Source organism: Achroia grisella, unplaced genomic scaffold (assembly GCF_030625045.1).
Source record: "Achroia grisella isolate CSIRO2021 unplaced genomic scaffold, CSIRO_AGI_Agris_v1 utg2946, whole genome shotgun sequence".
Taxonomy (NCBI): Eukaryota; Metazoa; Arthropoda; class Insecta; order Lepidoptera; family Pyralidae; genus Achroia; species Achroia grisella.
The window spans coordinates 740794-757308 of NW_026712782.1; the positions used below are offsets into that span (position 1 = coordinate 740794).

General features: G+C 30.9%; 2 protein-coding genes across 2 annotated transcripts; both read right to left on the reverse strand.

The window, feature by feature from the left end:
• Window positions 1-2138: 2138 nt before the first annotated feature.
• LOC131843266 (GPI mannosyltransferase 2) lies at window positions 2139-4400 on the reverse strand. Its single transcript, XM_059191896.1, has 2 exons — window positions 4160-4400; window positions 2139-4082 (listed from the first exon to the last, which is right to left on the reverse strand). Exon 2 carries the CDS (start codon window positions 4080-4082, stop codon window positions 2481-2483), a length of 1602 nt encoding a protein of 533 aa, XP_059047879.1. The 5' UTR covers window positions 4160-4400; the 3' UTR covers window positions 2139-2480.
• A 2982-nt stretch (window positions 4401-7382) lies between these two features.
• LOC131843272 (ubiquilin-1) lies at window positions 7383-16076 on the reverse strand. Its single transcript, XM_059191904.1, has 11 exons — window positions 15866-16076; window positions 15554-15740; window positions 15273-15370; window positions 14075-14218; window positions 13507-13645; window positions 13024-13131; window positions 12497-12789; window positions 12300-12413; window positions 11766-11966; window positions 9887-10019; window positions 7383-9543 (listed from the first exon to the last, which is right to left on the reverse strand). Exons 1-11 carry the CDS (start codon window positions 15965-15967, stop codon window positions 9467-9469), a joined length of 1596 nt encoding a protein of 531 aa, XP_059047887.1. The 5' UTR covers window positions 15968-16076; the 3' UTR covers window positions 7383-9466.
• Between the last annotated feature and the right edge of the window lie 439 nt (window positions 16077-16515).

Sequence of the window (16515 nt, forward strand, 5' to 3'; positions counted from 1 at the left end):
CACAAGTGATTATTAAAAATATACATATGAGATAAAACGTTAAAGTTAGATTTCTATTATTACATTGTATTATGTCACATTTTTCCTCAATCGGGGAGTTGCGATCCATTGGAGGGTCGCTTTTATTATAGCATAATAAACCCTGAATGTATCATAATGCACCATCTCATACCAATCTAAATATAGCTTGTACAAGTACTAAACAATTGATATACATAATTTATTTCCAAATACATATTTAATATACATAGAAAATATCCAGAACAATAACAGACATAGACCTATTCTTGAACACAAATGTTTGTATTATGGCTATCCAAGCCGAGACCGAGAGGCAGTATTAAAACATTTGCATAACTAACTTCGTCATAAAGTTAGCCCAGAGTTCAACTAAATAGATATATATGAAACAAGTAGCTATTGTAAGCCCCCAAATAAAAAAATACATTGTGCGACTCGCCAAAATGATTGAGAAATCATGTTCTATTTATTTCCAATTGACATTGAAATTATTGCTATTTATTTTTTTAAATAATGGACGGTGGTAAATGTAAATTTAAAGAAGCTGCACTTATCTTTATTAATTTTCCGGAATGTAATTTTATTTACTTTCTATAATTTTTATTACAAAAGTAAACACATATTGTCACTTCAAAACACTTCTATTTGCCTTTCGATCATTAACTACTGATATCTAAAAATTATATATGTCCTTCATTTTATAAAATGTTAGCTAGCGCCCATATTTCCCAGCATTGTATATCTTGAAATTTCATTTGCATCTTCAGAAACACATTAAGATGTATCAATTGTATGATGACGTTAAGGTACGCGATCACGATTCATATTTATCTCATTGTCCCATTTAAGTATCTACTTCTATATGAACAGCGTTTCATACAGAAGTATTCAATGCTTTGAATTTTTTCTATCACAGAGGTTCACATTCTTTGTTGCACAGAGGATTACATTGAATGTGTAATCCTATGGCAGTATGCGGTGTATATGACTTGTGGTCGCAGCCTTCTGTCGCAATCGCGTACCTGAAACTACCCATAAGTATCTTAAGTTTTCCCACCACAACTCTTTGAATGTAATAGTTTTCAGAATAAAACTTCATTAAACATAATTAAATTAGTCCAACTTCTTTCTTTTTTTAAGTTTAAATACGTTACAAGTTATACATAAAAAATCACAAACAATTATTATGATTGTTTATAAGCGAAAAAGTCAATACTCTACGACAGGGCTTGATAAGTCTTTCCAAGTTGTTCTTATAAACCAGTTTTCACTTCTCATATACGCTACAATGATAATATTTACCTTACAATGCAGAAAAAAACTCACTCATTACTAAATTATTAAGGTAATTGCAATCAAATTATTTAACAAAAATAAATTATATTAAAAAAATATTTGGTAACTGGCCACTGTTAATTGGACCCAAAGCCAGCCAACCTAATTTCATAAACAAATAAGTCAATTCCAGCTAAATAATTACTTACAGCACAGCTATAAATATAAATGTCCAGATGTGTGTATAACGTAATGTAAATTATACGTTTTAGCAATAGTGATTCCTAGCAAGTTTGAATACAAAGTCTACACGGTCCCCTTAAAACCACCATAGTTAATTACTAGTGTTCATCACGATTACTAATCTGACTTCATGCTCATACTAGTATATTATTACTCTTCACGGATGCCTTGCCAGCCTGCCAAACATTGCATGCGCAGACTGTGCTACATTATTCGCGCGTTATGTGCGTATCATCCATAAAAAAATACAATACACTATTATTTCCTTACATTCATTACTATTTACACACGTCTGGACTCGGCTTTCGCTAACTTATGACTATTTTGTGATAATTATATACCTAATATTATTACTTAAAGAAATGCCATTTGGTATATTTGTAAATAAATGACTAGAATAAATCGCAGTTCAGTTTTGTTAATCGTCTTAATATTATATAAAGGCAATGAATTTCTTTAACTAAATGGTGCTATATATAAATGGACTATATGTACCTACGATAACTTTGAAAGGCCCCATACTTTATTAAGTTTAAGCAGAAAAGTCAAGTCCTAAATATTTAAAGACATAATAACATTAAATATATAATTATATTAGTCTTATTATATAATACTTTTATTAAGGAATGATCCGAAATCTTAAAAATAGCAATACTATAGAAAGATTTAAAAAGTCTAGGACATAAATAGGTATGTCTATCTATTTCGCTATATTGTATAAAGATAAATACTAACTAGTAATTTTAATTAACCTCAGTACTGCAGAAATAAAATAACTCTGTAATATATTATATCAGCACTATTGCGTAAAATAATATTAATCTTTAAATGCGTCATCTGATATGTTAGAATATTACAAGTGATAACACTTAATTAATGGAGATATATTTAATAAATGAATTTGATACGTTCTCTGATATGTCCTGTTTAAGATAAAGTATTTAAGTCCATGGATAAAAATTCGAATAAAATATAGTACCTATTATGAAATATCCTATAAAATAATACTGAATTAACCTGGAATGAAAATCAGGCATCCTTCGTGATATTACAAATGTTTTCCATTTACTATACATATTGTCAACACCTTCTAAATTGGCTATTGATAAATGATGGGAGGGTATTCTTTTCCCAATACCAATACGACGAAAATGCTCATTAATAGTATTTTGGTCTGAAGTTGGAGTAGGTCCTACATTCATTCTACTAGAGCATATCCAGTACAGCACAGGGCTGGCAGATGCCAAAAGTCTTGTTGACACTTGTATATGTACAAAAATTATGCAGAATATTGTTAAAAACATTACATGCACTATATATACAAACATTGAAGGATCATTGGCCCCAAATCCTTTAGAATATTGCTTTTGCCTATAAGGCATTTTGTTTGAATATCCAAATACATTAGATTTTATTCCAAGTCGAAGGCATAATTTAAAATTACTATTAATATAACTTATACAATGGTACAATATTAAAAAAATGCAAGGAGAAGCAAGTATGAAATTTGGAATTTGTTTTAATTTATAATACTTAAAAAATCCTACATCCCAGTAATGACTCTGTATATATGAATATGATAGGGGTATGGTGCTATTGCACCAAGGGCTTTCAGCACTACCTGGCAAAACATATTCAGTGTTAGACAGAAATTCTGGTAAATTATGATCATTGAGTATACAAAATTTAAAATAATTATAAGTTTGCACTAACAGAAATGGGATGAAAGTTATTATTAAAACCAAAAAAAGTGCAACACTTGATGTGAACAGAGGCAACAACAAGACTGGAATTATAATTCTATGTTTTAATGTCTTGTATTTGTACACAATTTCAGGTAAAGTCCTTTCTATTACATTTTTGAAGCTAGTATATAGAATAAAACCTATGTTTACAGAACCATTAGATCTAGTTATCAATGAAAATCCAGCAGGCATTCCACTTGTTATGTCAATATTAGCAAACCTCAAAGTTTCATTTTCTGTACATTTTAACATTGTATAAAATGACATCCAAGCAAATAATGTCTCTGAATAAGGTGCTGTAAAGAATATACTTGCAGGATTAACACAATATAGTATTGCACATTTGTAAGCCTTACACTCACTTCTTGTAACCCTTAAGCTCAGTCTATGTAATACATCAGCAGATTTAATAAACATTAATACATTGATGATTGTTGCAGATATTAACAATGCACTATGAAAATTTAACAGTGTTCCCAATAAACTACATAGTCCATAGGCTACATATCTTACAACCATGGGAAACAATGGATAAAAGGCTAAGCAATTTTCATAAGTGTATCCATATTGTGCTATATGTATAAAGTATTGTGCATCCCATCTTTTCATACCACCTAACAAATTGTTCACTGCAACATCTGCATATGTTTGGCGCAATGATGGATCTACTGGGCTTATAAAAACATTGGCGTCATGGTCCGGTATTATAAAATTTGAAATTGCTTGTAAAAATATCACAACAATTCTTGAACTAAACGCAAACCATAATATCTTTTGGCGTGGAGAATACATGTTCATCTGAAATACAAGAATAATATTAATAGTATTGGATTTATATTTTTAATTAATTAGAGAGGACTGTAAATTACTGTTACCGTTTCGTATTGTCCAAGTGTTATGGTCGTTTACTTGAAATATATTATGTATTCAAACCATGATGTATAATAAATATAATGTGGCACTTGGTTTGCCTCACAAACTGCAATGTTGGTTATGTAACACATTTGTAAAAAAAACACACAGTCAATAGTTTTGTACCTTTATTGCAAAGGTATTGTATTAGGTTATTTTAATTTTTAATATTTTCATACTATTCTCTAATTTTCAGCAGCTCAATGATTTGACTGAATTTGGGTTTGACTATTGACTATTATTTTATCGATATATCGATATATTCTTTTCGAGATATCATTGAATTATAATTATAACTATTGAAAATTTTAATGTTCCTCATATAACACATCTATAGGAAATATAAATATATATTACAATGATCAAAACAAAGCAGATATCATGAGCTGCCTTATCATTATTAGGAAATTTCGTGTACGAGATTTCTTATCAACGACATGAATTTTGAATAATAATAATTATTCAAAATTGTAGCTATTTACTCAAGAATTTCGTACTAAACTAAAACTAGTACATTTTTTTGTAACAGACTTGAATGAATATTATTCATATTGCACTTCTTTTTAATTTAAAATGATATTAATTCAAATCTATTGCTATTTGTATACGATTACAATTAGTATATAACCACAAACTGACCAGAGATTATTCATATTATTTTTAAAAATAAAAAAAAATTATTGTCTCTATAGATCTGATTTCCCCTTCAATTAATAAATTATACAAATACAGATCACATTTACAACTGTTTGCCGAAATATAACGGATATGTCGATATTTTTTCCCATTTATGACATCGCATCCCTAACTGATATCACTACCAAGTTCCTAAGAACAAGAATCTGTTTAGGTTACATTTGTCAGGGTTGCAAACCTAACAAAGTAATAATGGTTATTGGATACGGGATGCTAACCTTGTTATTCTCAGTTGTACGATCCTTGTTACAAATACAATATTTAAATCTACGGAAATTTATATCTAATACAATTTTCTTTTGCATGTAACGTTTTGACCCTGTAGTTATTGGAACATAAGTCTGCTTACGCACACGATATACGCTAGCGATGCATGGAGGCTGATGGAATAAGCATGCATGAAGTCGGTTTAATTAGTTATCAGTTAGTACCAAATTCACCAGGAACTTATAATGGTTCTAAGGGGAACCGCGTGGAGGTTAAGCTGACATGGTATATTGTTAGCAATGGGGTACACGTAATAAAACTAATAATAATACTTTTGAGAATATTAAGTGTAAAGTAAAAAATGGATTCAATACTTATCATGTTCTGTCATGGTTCTGTTACATTTGTCGACATTACTTAATCTCAAACATTTTCTAAAAATAAGTTTATTTACGAGGAATCTGAGCCAAGTTACGAGATTTTTTAGCTTCTTTGTACGAGAGAAAATTTCTGGGATTGGAAACCCTGTTAATACTAATACGCGGGCCACGGGTGAGATTTATCCACGCATTCGATAATAGGAAATCGCTTCTTACTTTTTTTTTACAATATATTAAGCTCGGAATCATATGAATAAAATTTACTGTAGCCAAAATTCTGGTACATGCAGGTCTAAAATTATATGGCGATTGCTAAGTTTCTGCACTTACAAATAAAACAATAATATAATTTGTATTTATTTATTTATAATAATTGCATTCGGTCACATTTCAATGCCTCACCCAGATTCATTCGTTTCAAGACAATTCTAGCAGTCTAGAATACATCACAGAGTACACGCTTTTCAATTTTTACAAATATTACGTGTATTCTTTTTTTAAATGAAATTACTTAGGTAGATATATATAAAAAGAAAGTATAGACAAACCCAATGTGGGGATTCCTTAAATATAGGCATTCCTCTAGAATTTTAATATGAAAATAAATACAACAAACAATGCTTGAAAATATTTTTCATTTCTGGGCAATTTCAACAAACTTCTCTACGAAGCTGAGCAACAGCAGTCCACGATATTTTACAACTTAAATTTAATGAATTCACTATAAAACCACTACAATAAACTACAAACAAGTTATACATTCAAATATTTTTACCACCACAACTTAAAACCAGTATAATAATGATAATGTAAGTGCGTTTTACTGACTATTAGATGCTGCAGTACTTAACGTTTATTTGTTAAATGCTGTCCTAGGTAATGACAAATGTCTAATTCTGTCAACAAATTTGCCTTCATGTAAATGATCAATTTAATTGGCAATTAAATTAAATAACTAACTAAGAGATTACAATTGTTGTTGTCTAAGTTTGTTGTTCCATATATAGCTATTATTTATTATATCATTAAATCACAAGTTAAGAAAATGAAGATGTTGCTAACGTAGTTATTAAAATATTGATAAGAACCGATTGATTAAAATATTGAAAGAAATAAGCCGATTACAATGTCATTCAGTTGTTTAATAAACACGCAATATACAAGAAAATGTAGGCGTATATAACATAATGTTGATGTTGATCATTTATAATTAATTGAAAAAATAAATGCTAAATGATGTTGCAAAGCAACATATACATAACATAAATATGTAACATCAATAGAACATATACACCGATTCTAATCTAATATCCTGAAATACTGTTTTAAATTTGATGCTGTCATAATTTATTCGTACTATTAGGAAATCACGGGATCTTACCACTTTTTATATATTAATATTGAGTTTTCGATATTTCAGTGTTCTAACTGCCACAACAACAGGTAAACTGAAAAGTAACGCATATATGGTAAATAAAATCTTTTATGGGCAGACATATTCATCTACCTTTACACGTCTTCGTTAATCGCTACCACTGAAACTAACTCGATACTTATCTCGGCAAACTATACTAACAGATACTATTACACGTACACTTAATACATTGTCTGATCGCGATTTTTGTTTTTGTTTAATTAAATTTATCACTGGATGACTGGAATCCAGTGAAACAAAAATTTCTGTAAGGGATTCTATTTACCATCTACCCACTGCTCTTCAGTTTACCCGTGATCATGGCTTCTGAAATGTCGGGTATTCAATAAAAATAAATGTGTAATAAGTAAAAATAAACGTGATTTTCCCTAATCATATGTATAAATATAGTAAAATTATTCAAAATATTGAACAATATGAAAAAGCAAGGTATTAACAAGTTTTTAATTTAACAAGGTATTAATATGTAAATATACCAGTATATTAGTATATGCTTTCAGTGTGCGAAACCTAATAAATTCGGCGGGTTATACAACGTAAATCCCACTATTCGTGTAAAGCGGGCTTTTCGTTCCCCAGATGTGTTTGCGATCTTAAAAAAATACAATGAAATGCATTTCCGAAAACAGTCTATCAGTTTATTCATACGGAAAAATTAAAAAAAAGGGTCTGGGAATAAGTAACATTATAATAATTAATCTGATACATTATTATTATTACAACAATCGCGTAACTTCTACGCCATTGTCGTTGTTACAAACCTTTGTGAAATAAAGTATAATATGTTAGGACTCATTTTGGTCATTACGTAGAACGCACTTCCATATCTTAATATATTTTATGCAAATAATAACTATAACATTTATGGTATTCATCTTGTAAACAAGATAAATACAAAAATTCATTAAAGAATGTAGTAAATACACAAGGTGATTTTATGCCCAATTATACTTTAAAATAATATTGCTATAAAATAAATTTAAACATTTTCACATTCTATAGTAACCTAAAAGAAGGAATGAAATTTATTCGTAAAGTGCATACACTTGTATAAATTGCCTAAGTTATTTTGTAGATGGTCACAGTATAGGCATTTAGAATCTGAATTCTGTAGTTTGGCTACTCACCCACTTTGGGATTGTAACATAGCTACATGAATATTGTAGCTACATAGTAGTTTATTTAATATTTATTTAATTTTATTGACATAAACAAGTGTCAGTGATACTAATTTACGAATTCTAATTGCTAACATCGTTTACAATGACTATTGATTTAATTTTCTAATATAGATAGTATTATTATATATAAACTATAATGGAATATATTGTGTATATAAAGTCATAACTAACACAAGTTTTGTAACTTGAAATAATAAACACAGCTTAGAATAGCTGTACCGAAACATAGTGACTGCCAACTATAAACGATAAGGTTTAACACAGTGCAATGACAATAAATTAATTAACGTGGCATGAATTCTTTAACAAAATTATTTCTCTGTGGACCACAGGCGGACTAAAGTACTGTTAATAGTTAGGGGTCCACTAAATGAGTTTTCTGTAAATCTTTGCTAGATTATCCACAGATATTGATTTCCAAATTATGACTTGACCTATAGGCAAAGCATAATTGAGAAGCTGGTAATAATATAAGGTATATGTTAAACTTATTCATACTCATACATTTTAGACCTTTCCTATTAGAATATTGCCTCGTTTAAAGGGACTGTAGGAATAATTATTTGTGGGCCCCTATTTAAATTTAATGCAGTACATAAACTTATATTAACAGTTAGGGATAACCACAGCCGGAATAGTCCGCCACTAATGTGATCTAAACACCACATTACATAAATAATGAGGCTTAGGACGCCATATCGATTTATAACTACCCGAACATTATACATACAAATAATATGTGAAAACTTACGTTCATTAATTACGAAGTAGCAAGTCGTATCTGACCTTTAATACAGTAATTATTACGGTCCCAAAACATAATTTTCGAATTGATCCTTACTTACATAACATAACGTCTTTTTTAGTATGAACTTAAACTTTCATTAATGTCAATATAAAAATATTTACTTAACCAGATATATTTCAGTTTTTATATAGAGTACTCTCTATAAAAACAAATCTTCCTGATGTAATAAATATTTTTATAATTATTAGTTATTATTTATTACTCAAAACAAATCAATACACAAATGATACAATTGTATATTAATTATATATTCAACAAACTAAAATTCTATTGCAAATCCGTTCCTTAATAAATAAACCAATACTATAAGTGCTTAATCAACCCATCACTTTTGAGTTTAGTGCATATTTTTAACAAAATTTTGAAATTAGATACCAATGAATTTTGTTGAGTTCAACTTGAAATGCTCATTCATAAAGTATATATTTATTATAATCTCATATATAAATAAGAAATTAATGTTTGTTTAGATAGGAACATGGCTGCATGTTACAGTACAGGTTAGGTGTCGTAAGCAAGTTGTAGCCGTGGTATGGGGACGCGCATTATGAGGCGCCCGAGTGTTAGCTCATGGACAATTGGCCCAGCGCCAGTAGCCTCTCTACTGCCGCATTTACATCGCCGAAAGTCGCGATCAGTGCTAGAAAGAAAATACTGATTTATAAAAACCTTATAAGTAATGATATTACAACATTCATTAGAATCTTCCTGAATAAGTACAACATTATTATTAATATGGTACAACATTATTATACTACATAACAATAACCTGTAGGTTTCCTTATATGTGTTGAACATACAGCATCCTTTGTACTAATATATTTTATGGTTCATCCATCTGTGATCCTTCTATAGGACATTCCTATCTAACTATATGAACAAGTGACATACATACATCTCAACATCAAAATTTGTCATGTCTATTACAAACTATAGCATTAAAATATAGTACTAGGATTATATATATTGTACTGTAAGCATACCTTGCAAATTTGCTTCACGGTTGAGGAAACCCATAGCAGCTAGCTGTTCCAGCTGTTGAGAATAGCGTTGTTCGGGCGGCTGGGACGAGTTGTTTTGATTGTTCGCCATCGCTGCCACCATTCGCTGCATGAACTGCATAAAAATGAAAATTATGTTTATAACTAGAAATACATAGTGGCTTAAATACAAATAAAAATAAAAGGAGGAAACCCTAAATACAAATTTGTTTAGTAATCAAAACATCTAATCCAACAAGGTAAAACAGAGTACTTATTACGCGACTTCATCCAGTCATTCTCAGCTTTACCTTTCAAAAACTATTAATGCTAGTAACTGAAATTCAGAATACTTAGCTCTAAGTATGTGCCTAAATTATTGCAAACTTAATTTACACTTACGACTATAAAACAGGATCTCTAATACTGTCTTGTCATTTCTTTATTTCATTTCCGCTTTACATTATAAGCTTAAAAAGGATATATGAAAAAGGTTCATTTGTACTGTATTGCCGTACTTTGATAGTGCCTACAGTAAATATCAAACAAAACAGCACGTGCAGCTGGCGACACAAGAGGCTGTTATACCCTGAAATTGCCGTGTCAGTAGCTAAAAAGTGTCGGTACTATAAAAAATTTCGCAAGTAGGATTTTCGCCAATTTTTCATGGCGCCACGGCACATGCTGGTGGTATTTATTGTACCCATACATGGTAATATGATAAATTATCTCTAAACAGAGATTTCTTCCAGCAAATCTAGAAAATTTTGTAGGATACTCGTAGCATGATGAATGATCCAGATCCAGTCATACATGTGTACGATAAAAAAAGGAAACATTGAGATATTATTGTATATATGTTAATAACTATAAGAATAAATACACATACATAAATATATGAATTATATATATTAATAATATAATATTCTCAGACAAACATAAATATTATATAAGACTTAATTTAAACTACAATTATAATAATATAAATAAATAAGTATAATAATCATATCCTAAGGACGGTGTTACATATGAATGTGGATGGTTATAAGGGTAGAGGAAGACCGAAAAAGAGATGGATGGAATGTGTGAAAGATGATATGGTGAGAAAATAACGGAATGACTACGAACAGAGATGAATGGAAGAGAAAAACATATTACGCCGACCCCAAATAAATGGGATAAGGAAGAAGCAGATGATGATGATGAAATAAATAAGTATAATAATACGTCGGCATTGTGGAAGATGATAATTGATATTTTTTTCCTATATTTAAATTTGAGCGCGCATTATGCTTATTAGATTATATTTACAGCGCAATATGCAAAACTGTCAGCTATAATCCGCATCGTGCTTTAATCACACTGAATAATAATACGCACACTTTATTTATGAAAACATATATCTATAAAGTTATATTACGTATAAACCTGGTATTTTTAGTACAATGCAGATAACTATTAATATGAAGAATATTATTGTAAAAACATAGTAAACTATAAATTTATGATTTTATCAAGCCGCGGATTGAAATGCTATACTCATCTTTATGAGATATAAATTTTTATCTAAAACGACTGGAAGAAATATATTTCTGTGATAAGCTTGTTGTTTTATATTTTGTTTAAGAAATAGAGCAAGAATGAAATTATCTCTGTCTTCAACTATCTATCTAAATTTTATCCATACACTACTGTTCCCCAAATCCACAAATCGCGATACAAGAATTACCCAAATGGGCTAACTAACATGATATCATGCTCATTTTATCATCCACCACTGGTGCCTGGCCAACCTAAAACTTAACCACAAGCGGGAGCCTCATTCCATTATCATTAAAAAGAAAAATATGTACTATAGTACGTTTAGTATGTATTTACAAACCTGTGTGAACAATTCCGGGTTGGGTTGCTGCCTAGCGTTCTGCGCGGGTGGCGTCCCGGTGGTGGGCGCGGCGGGGGCGGCAGGCGTGGTGGGGGTGGCGGCGGCCGCGCCCACGCCCAGTCCCAGGTTGGGCACCAAACTCGGGGCGGCCGCGCGCAGCTGCTCCATGCCTTGTTGAATTTGCAGCAGCGCGTTCAAAGCCTGAAAATGGGGCACAAAGAATTGTAAATAAACTGCCCTGTTGACCCTCAGATTGACCTATACGCAGTTCCCTTGGAAACCATATGTTAAATTCGTGGTAATTGTGCCGTGATAGGCTAAGTAACCTGACCTCATACTCATCTTATTATCCTCCACTAGTGCCCTGTCAAGGTATATCATTAGCACAGGAGGCTGCACCAATACAAGAAAAAAAACCTAAATACGGTAAAATCATCCCACATCAGTCATTATGTTTTTATTAAACAATTTTGGCACATATTTATAACTAATTAAGTATTTACCAACTTTAAGGAGAAAGGAAACTAAGTTTACCTGTGGGTTCGACATCATCTGTTGCATCTCAGGATTCTGTAGCTGGGTGAGCATTTGCGGCATCATTGTACGAATTTGATCTTGCAGTTGGGGATTGTTTGCAAACATTGGATTCTGTTGGAATATAAAATACAATCGATTGTAGGATTAGTCTCTAAAATATAGAACATTGTAGAATAGATTGTAAAAAGACTAACTTGATTAATAAGCTGTGCAGCCATATCTGGGTTGGCAGAGAGGGCTTGTAGCATATCATTGGTGTAGGGCGCGGAGAGCATGGACTGGACGAGGCGCGGGTTCTCCGACATCTGCTGCAGCAGCGACTGCATGCCGGGCGTGTTGATGAGGCCTGGGCCGGCGCCGGCGCCCGCGCCAGTACCAGCGCCCGGGGTTGCAGCCCCCGCCGCTCCACCGCCTCCGCCACCGCCGCGCTGCCATGGGTTGGGCAGAGGTTGACGGTTTTCTGCTCCTTGTTGCGGATTAGTACCATCTATCAAGTTAAATTTATATTGAATAAATTTGAATCAAATCAAACTGTACTGATGTCACCATAAGCACCAAAAATTCATACATTATCATTAAATGGAGTAACCACATTTATATGTATGTATATTAATGTTGTACACATATTATTGAATTCAGTGATAATAAAAAAGTTAGATAATTTGTTGAGAAAAAAAATTGTATTCTAATTTCATTAACTAATGATAAAAACAGGTCTCACCTGAATTATCCACCAGTCCAGAAAATGGATTTCCTGCCATGCTACTAGCAACATTTAACATAGGCTCTTGAATATCTCTATACATTCTCTGCAGAGCATTGTAACCACCTGAAAACAAATACTTTGATTATTATCATTATTCAAATGATAATAAAATATGAATATAATTTCAAGATGCATTATCTATATAACAATAATTCCACATTATTCTCTTAAAAAAATTATGGTGATTATTATGTTGACTATCAGATATTAATGAACAGATTTTGTGTAAATAATTATATATGATTCGGAATTATGTGTAGATAATACATCTCAAACAATCCCCTATGCTTTTCTGTTCTCCTAATGAAGACATAATATGATTAATTCATTTCATGTGTTGGATAGTATTCAAAGCAATGTAATTTAATACTTTATGTTTGAAATTAATATAATCCTACTGTATACAATTGTAAAGCAGGAAAAAATATTGTTATTTACCAGGTATGCTTTCCAGATTAGACAATGCACGGTCATGAGACCGCATTAATTCTTGTAACATAGCAGGATTCCGTGCCAGTTCCATAGTTTGACGCAACAGCTCTGGGTTGTTTAACATATGACTTATCTCAGGATTCCTCTGTTAATGTGCATAATTACTATTAAATAACATTAATGTACAAGACAGAAGTAGACTATGATTTCACTCACATTATATCAATACAAATAATGCCACTAATGAAACAGCACTGTTCTTAAAAATGATATTTATCTACTATAAAATCTTTTTTGCCCCTCATTCTTTCAAAATTCTGATTTTATCAACTGTTAAACTTTTTATCTATTAGTTGTCTATGTTTAATGTATACTAAGTCATTATTTTCATTTTAGTATCATGTGCTATAATGGTACAGCACTGTGTATATGGCCCTACAATATTATGGTGAAAAACATTATTTATGTTATCAATATCTTTCAAAAATATTTTCTAACTACATATAGAAATGACTGGGTCAAAATTAAACACAATTTGTTACTTATACAATACAATAATAGAATATTGACTTACAGCCATGAGATCCTGCATTTGTGGATTGGATGTGATCAGTGATCTCATGTTTTCAGGATCATTCATCATTTGCTGCACTAAAGGGTTGTCTAGAACTTGCCGCAACATATCTGGGTTTGACAAAATCTCTTGTTGCATACGGGCCTAAAATTATAAATTTATATAATAAACATCCACATTGATTATTAAAGGTAAAAGGTAAACAAATCATTGACTCAACCATAGACTGTCACACTACACTGTGTGTAGTGATGACTAAACCCCATTACATCACAAAAATAAATCATTCTTTATCTATTTAATGTTTTGTTTCACTAATTTGATTAAACCTTAATATGACTGACAAAACACAATCATAGTTTGAGATATGAAGTAAATATTATTAAATGATACTATTTCAACTTATTTAATAATAATGATGAATAATAAATATAATAACATTGAAGCATAAATAATACATTAATCATGATTTGAAAAATATCAATAGTAATTGTAATTATTACTTATTATTGTCATATTATATGGAATAGATTGGGATTGTCTATTTAATATAATATGATTTGAATAGAATGCATGACAGATTTTTTTATTGCACATCCCTAAATACTATAGACAATGGACCTTTGAAAATAAATGTATTCATTATAAATTATTATATAATAAATATATTCATCTACTTTTCTCTCAAAATTTTTAAAATGTCATTTAATAAATGAAAACAATTAAATACTGTTACCGAAAGTGATAATTCCTGTGGTTATAGCACTCGGAAGTCAAATAAATGTATGATTTCTATTCAAATGGATATATATATCTAATCCTTTTTATACAAATAACAGATCATATTAATATAAAACTGGTTGTTTTATGTTTTTAATAAAGTCATTACTTCTAAGGGAATATTTGTGTAATTAATAAAAATAAACATACAATTTTGTATAATAAATTATTTAAAACAGTGATTGATTTAAGTAGTTCTCTCAATCAAAGATCTAAATCTCAACAACATAATGCAATCATCATCAATATACAATAACAAGCAATTATCATAGAAGTCTTAACCACTTTAAACAAACAAATTAATTCTACAAAACTGTAAACGTAATGATAACAGATAATTCCTACTACCTAATACACCTCCAGCTCCAACCACCGAAATAATAATTAAAAATACAAAACAAAAATAATTCTGATATACCTGCAAATCCATAAATGTACTTTGACCAAGGCCCAGACTTTCTAGACCAGCAAGTCCACCTAATGAATTCAGTCCAAAAGGTGTAGCACCAATATCAGCTGAAAACATTATTATATCACACTTTAATGCAATTTATGGAAAGAAAATTAAATTCAATATACAATTTTTGTAATACTTATAAAGCAATTCAACTACTAATGGAATAAACTGAACTCAATGCTTGATAATTAACATCTGGAGGTTTCTATTGCCATGTAACATTTTTTTACAGGTAGACTAACCTGGTGGGCGCCGGGCTGCACCTTCTGGCTCCGGCCTGGGAGGCGTCTTGATAACAAGGTGAACTGTCAATCCATCCTTGATGTTATGCTGTTTCAAAGTGTCGGCATCATTCATTATCTTTCCGGCAAAGATGAGGCACAGTTGCTCCGGTTCAGCATTGAATTTTGGTGACAGTACATCTTTTAACTAAAAGAATGCAATTTAATTATAGATTAAGTTGCCTATTCATTAAACAAATGTCGTCACTGATTGCGTGTGCAATATCTGTGTTATTACGCCATGGGCAATATTTCTACCAACAAAGTACTCGCCTTTTTTATGTCTGCATCTTCTTCTATTTCCACTTGTTGTTTCTCTTTTGGAGTTCTCACTGTAATTGTAATTTTTTTAGGTTCTTCTTGGCCCTCTGCCATTTTGGCAAATCTAGAATGACTCTGTACTTTGGCGGAAAAGTAAAAATATGTACAAGACAAGCACTATAGAATTTGACCACAGATCAGACAGACTAGTTTAGTTTGACGGAAGATGACTTGAATTTTTTTAAAGTGTTTATCCAGATAAATGAATAGCAATAGATAACATGTATTTAGGAGGACAGATAAAAATATAATGACAACTTGTTTATACACATGTAATACTATGAATGAAAACTAGAGATGATAATATCTATCCTAATAAAACGATTTCTAATCCACACATTGCAAGTACTATATAAGATTCAGTTTAACCTTACGAGAATTCTACGTTTTTCGGTATTCAATACAGGTACATTTCTATTCTTGTACAAGTTTGTATATGAGGTTTAAAACATAAATTGTGTTGAGAGAAAATTTCTCACATTTATATTTATTAGAACGAGGTTAACTGTTTTAAGGTTGGCAACTCTGAGTAATAGCAAGAAGTATAATCGCTAATGGTTACGCCTCTGTAAATTACGACATATTTTGTTTTATTATGCTAG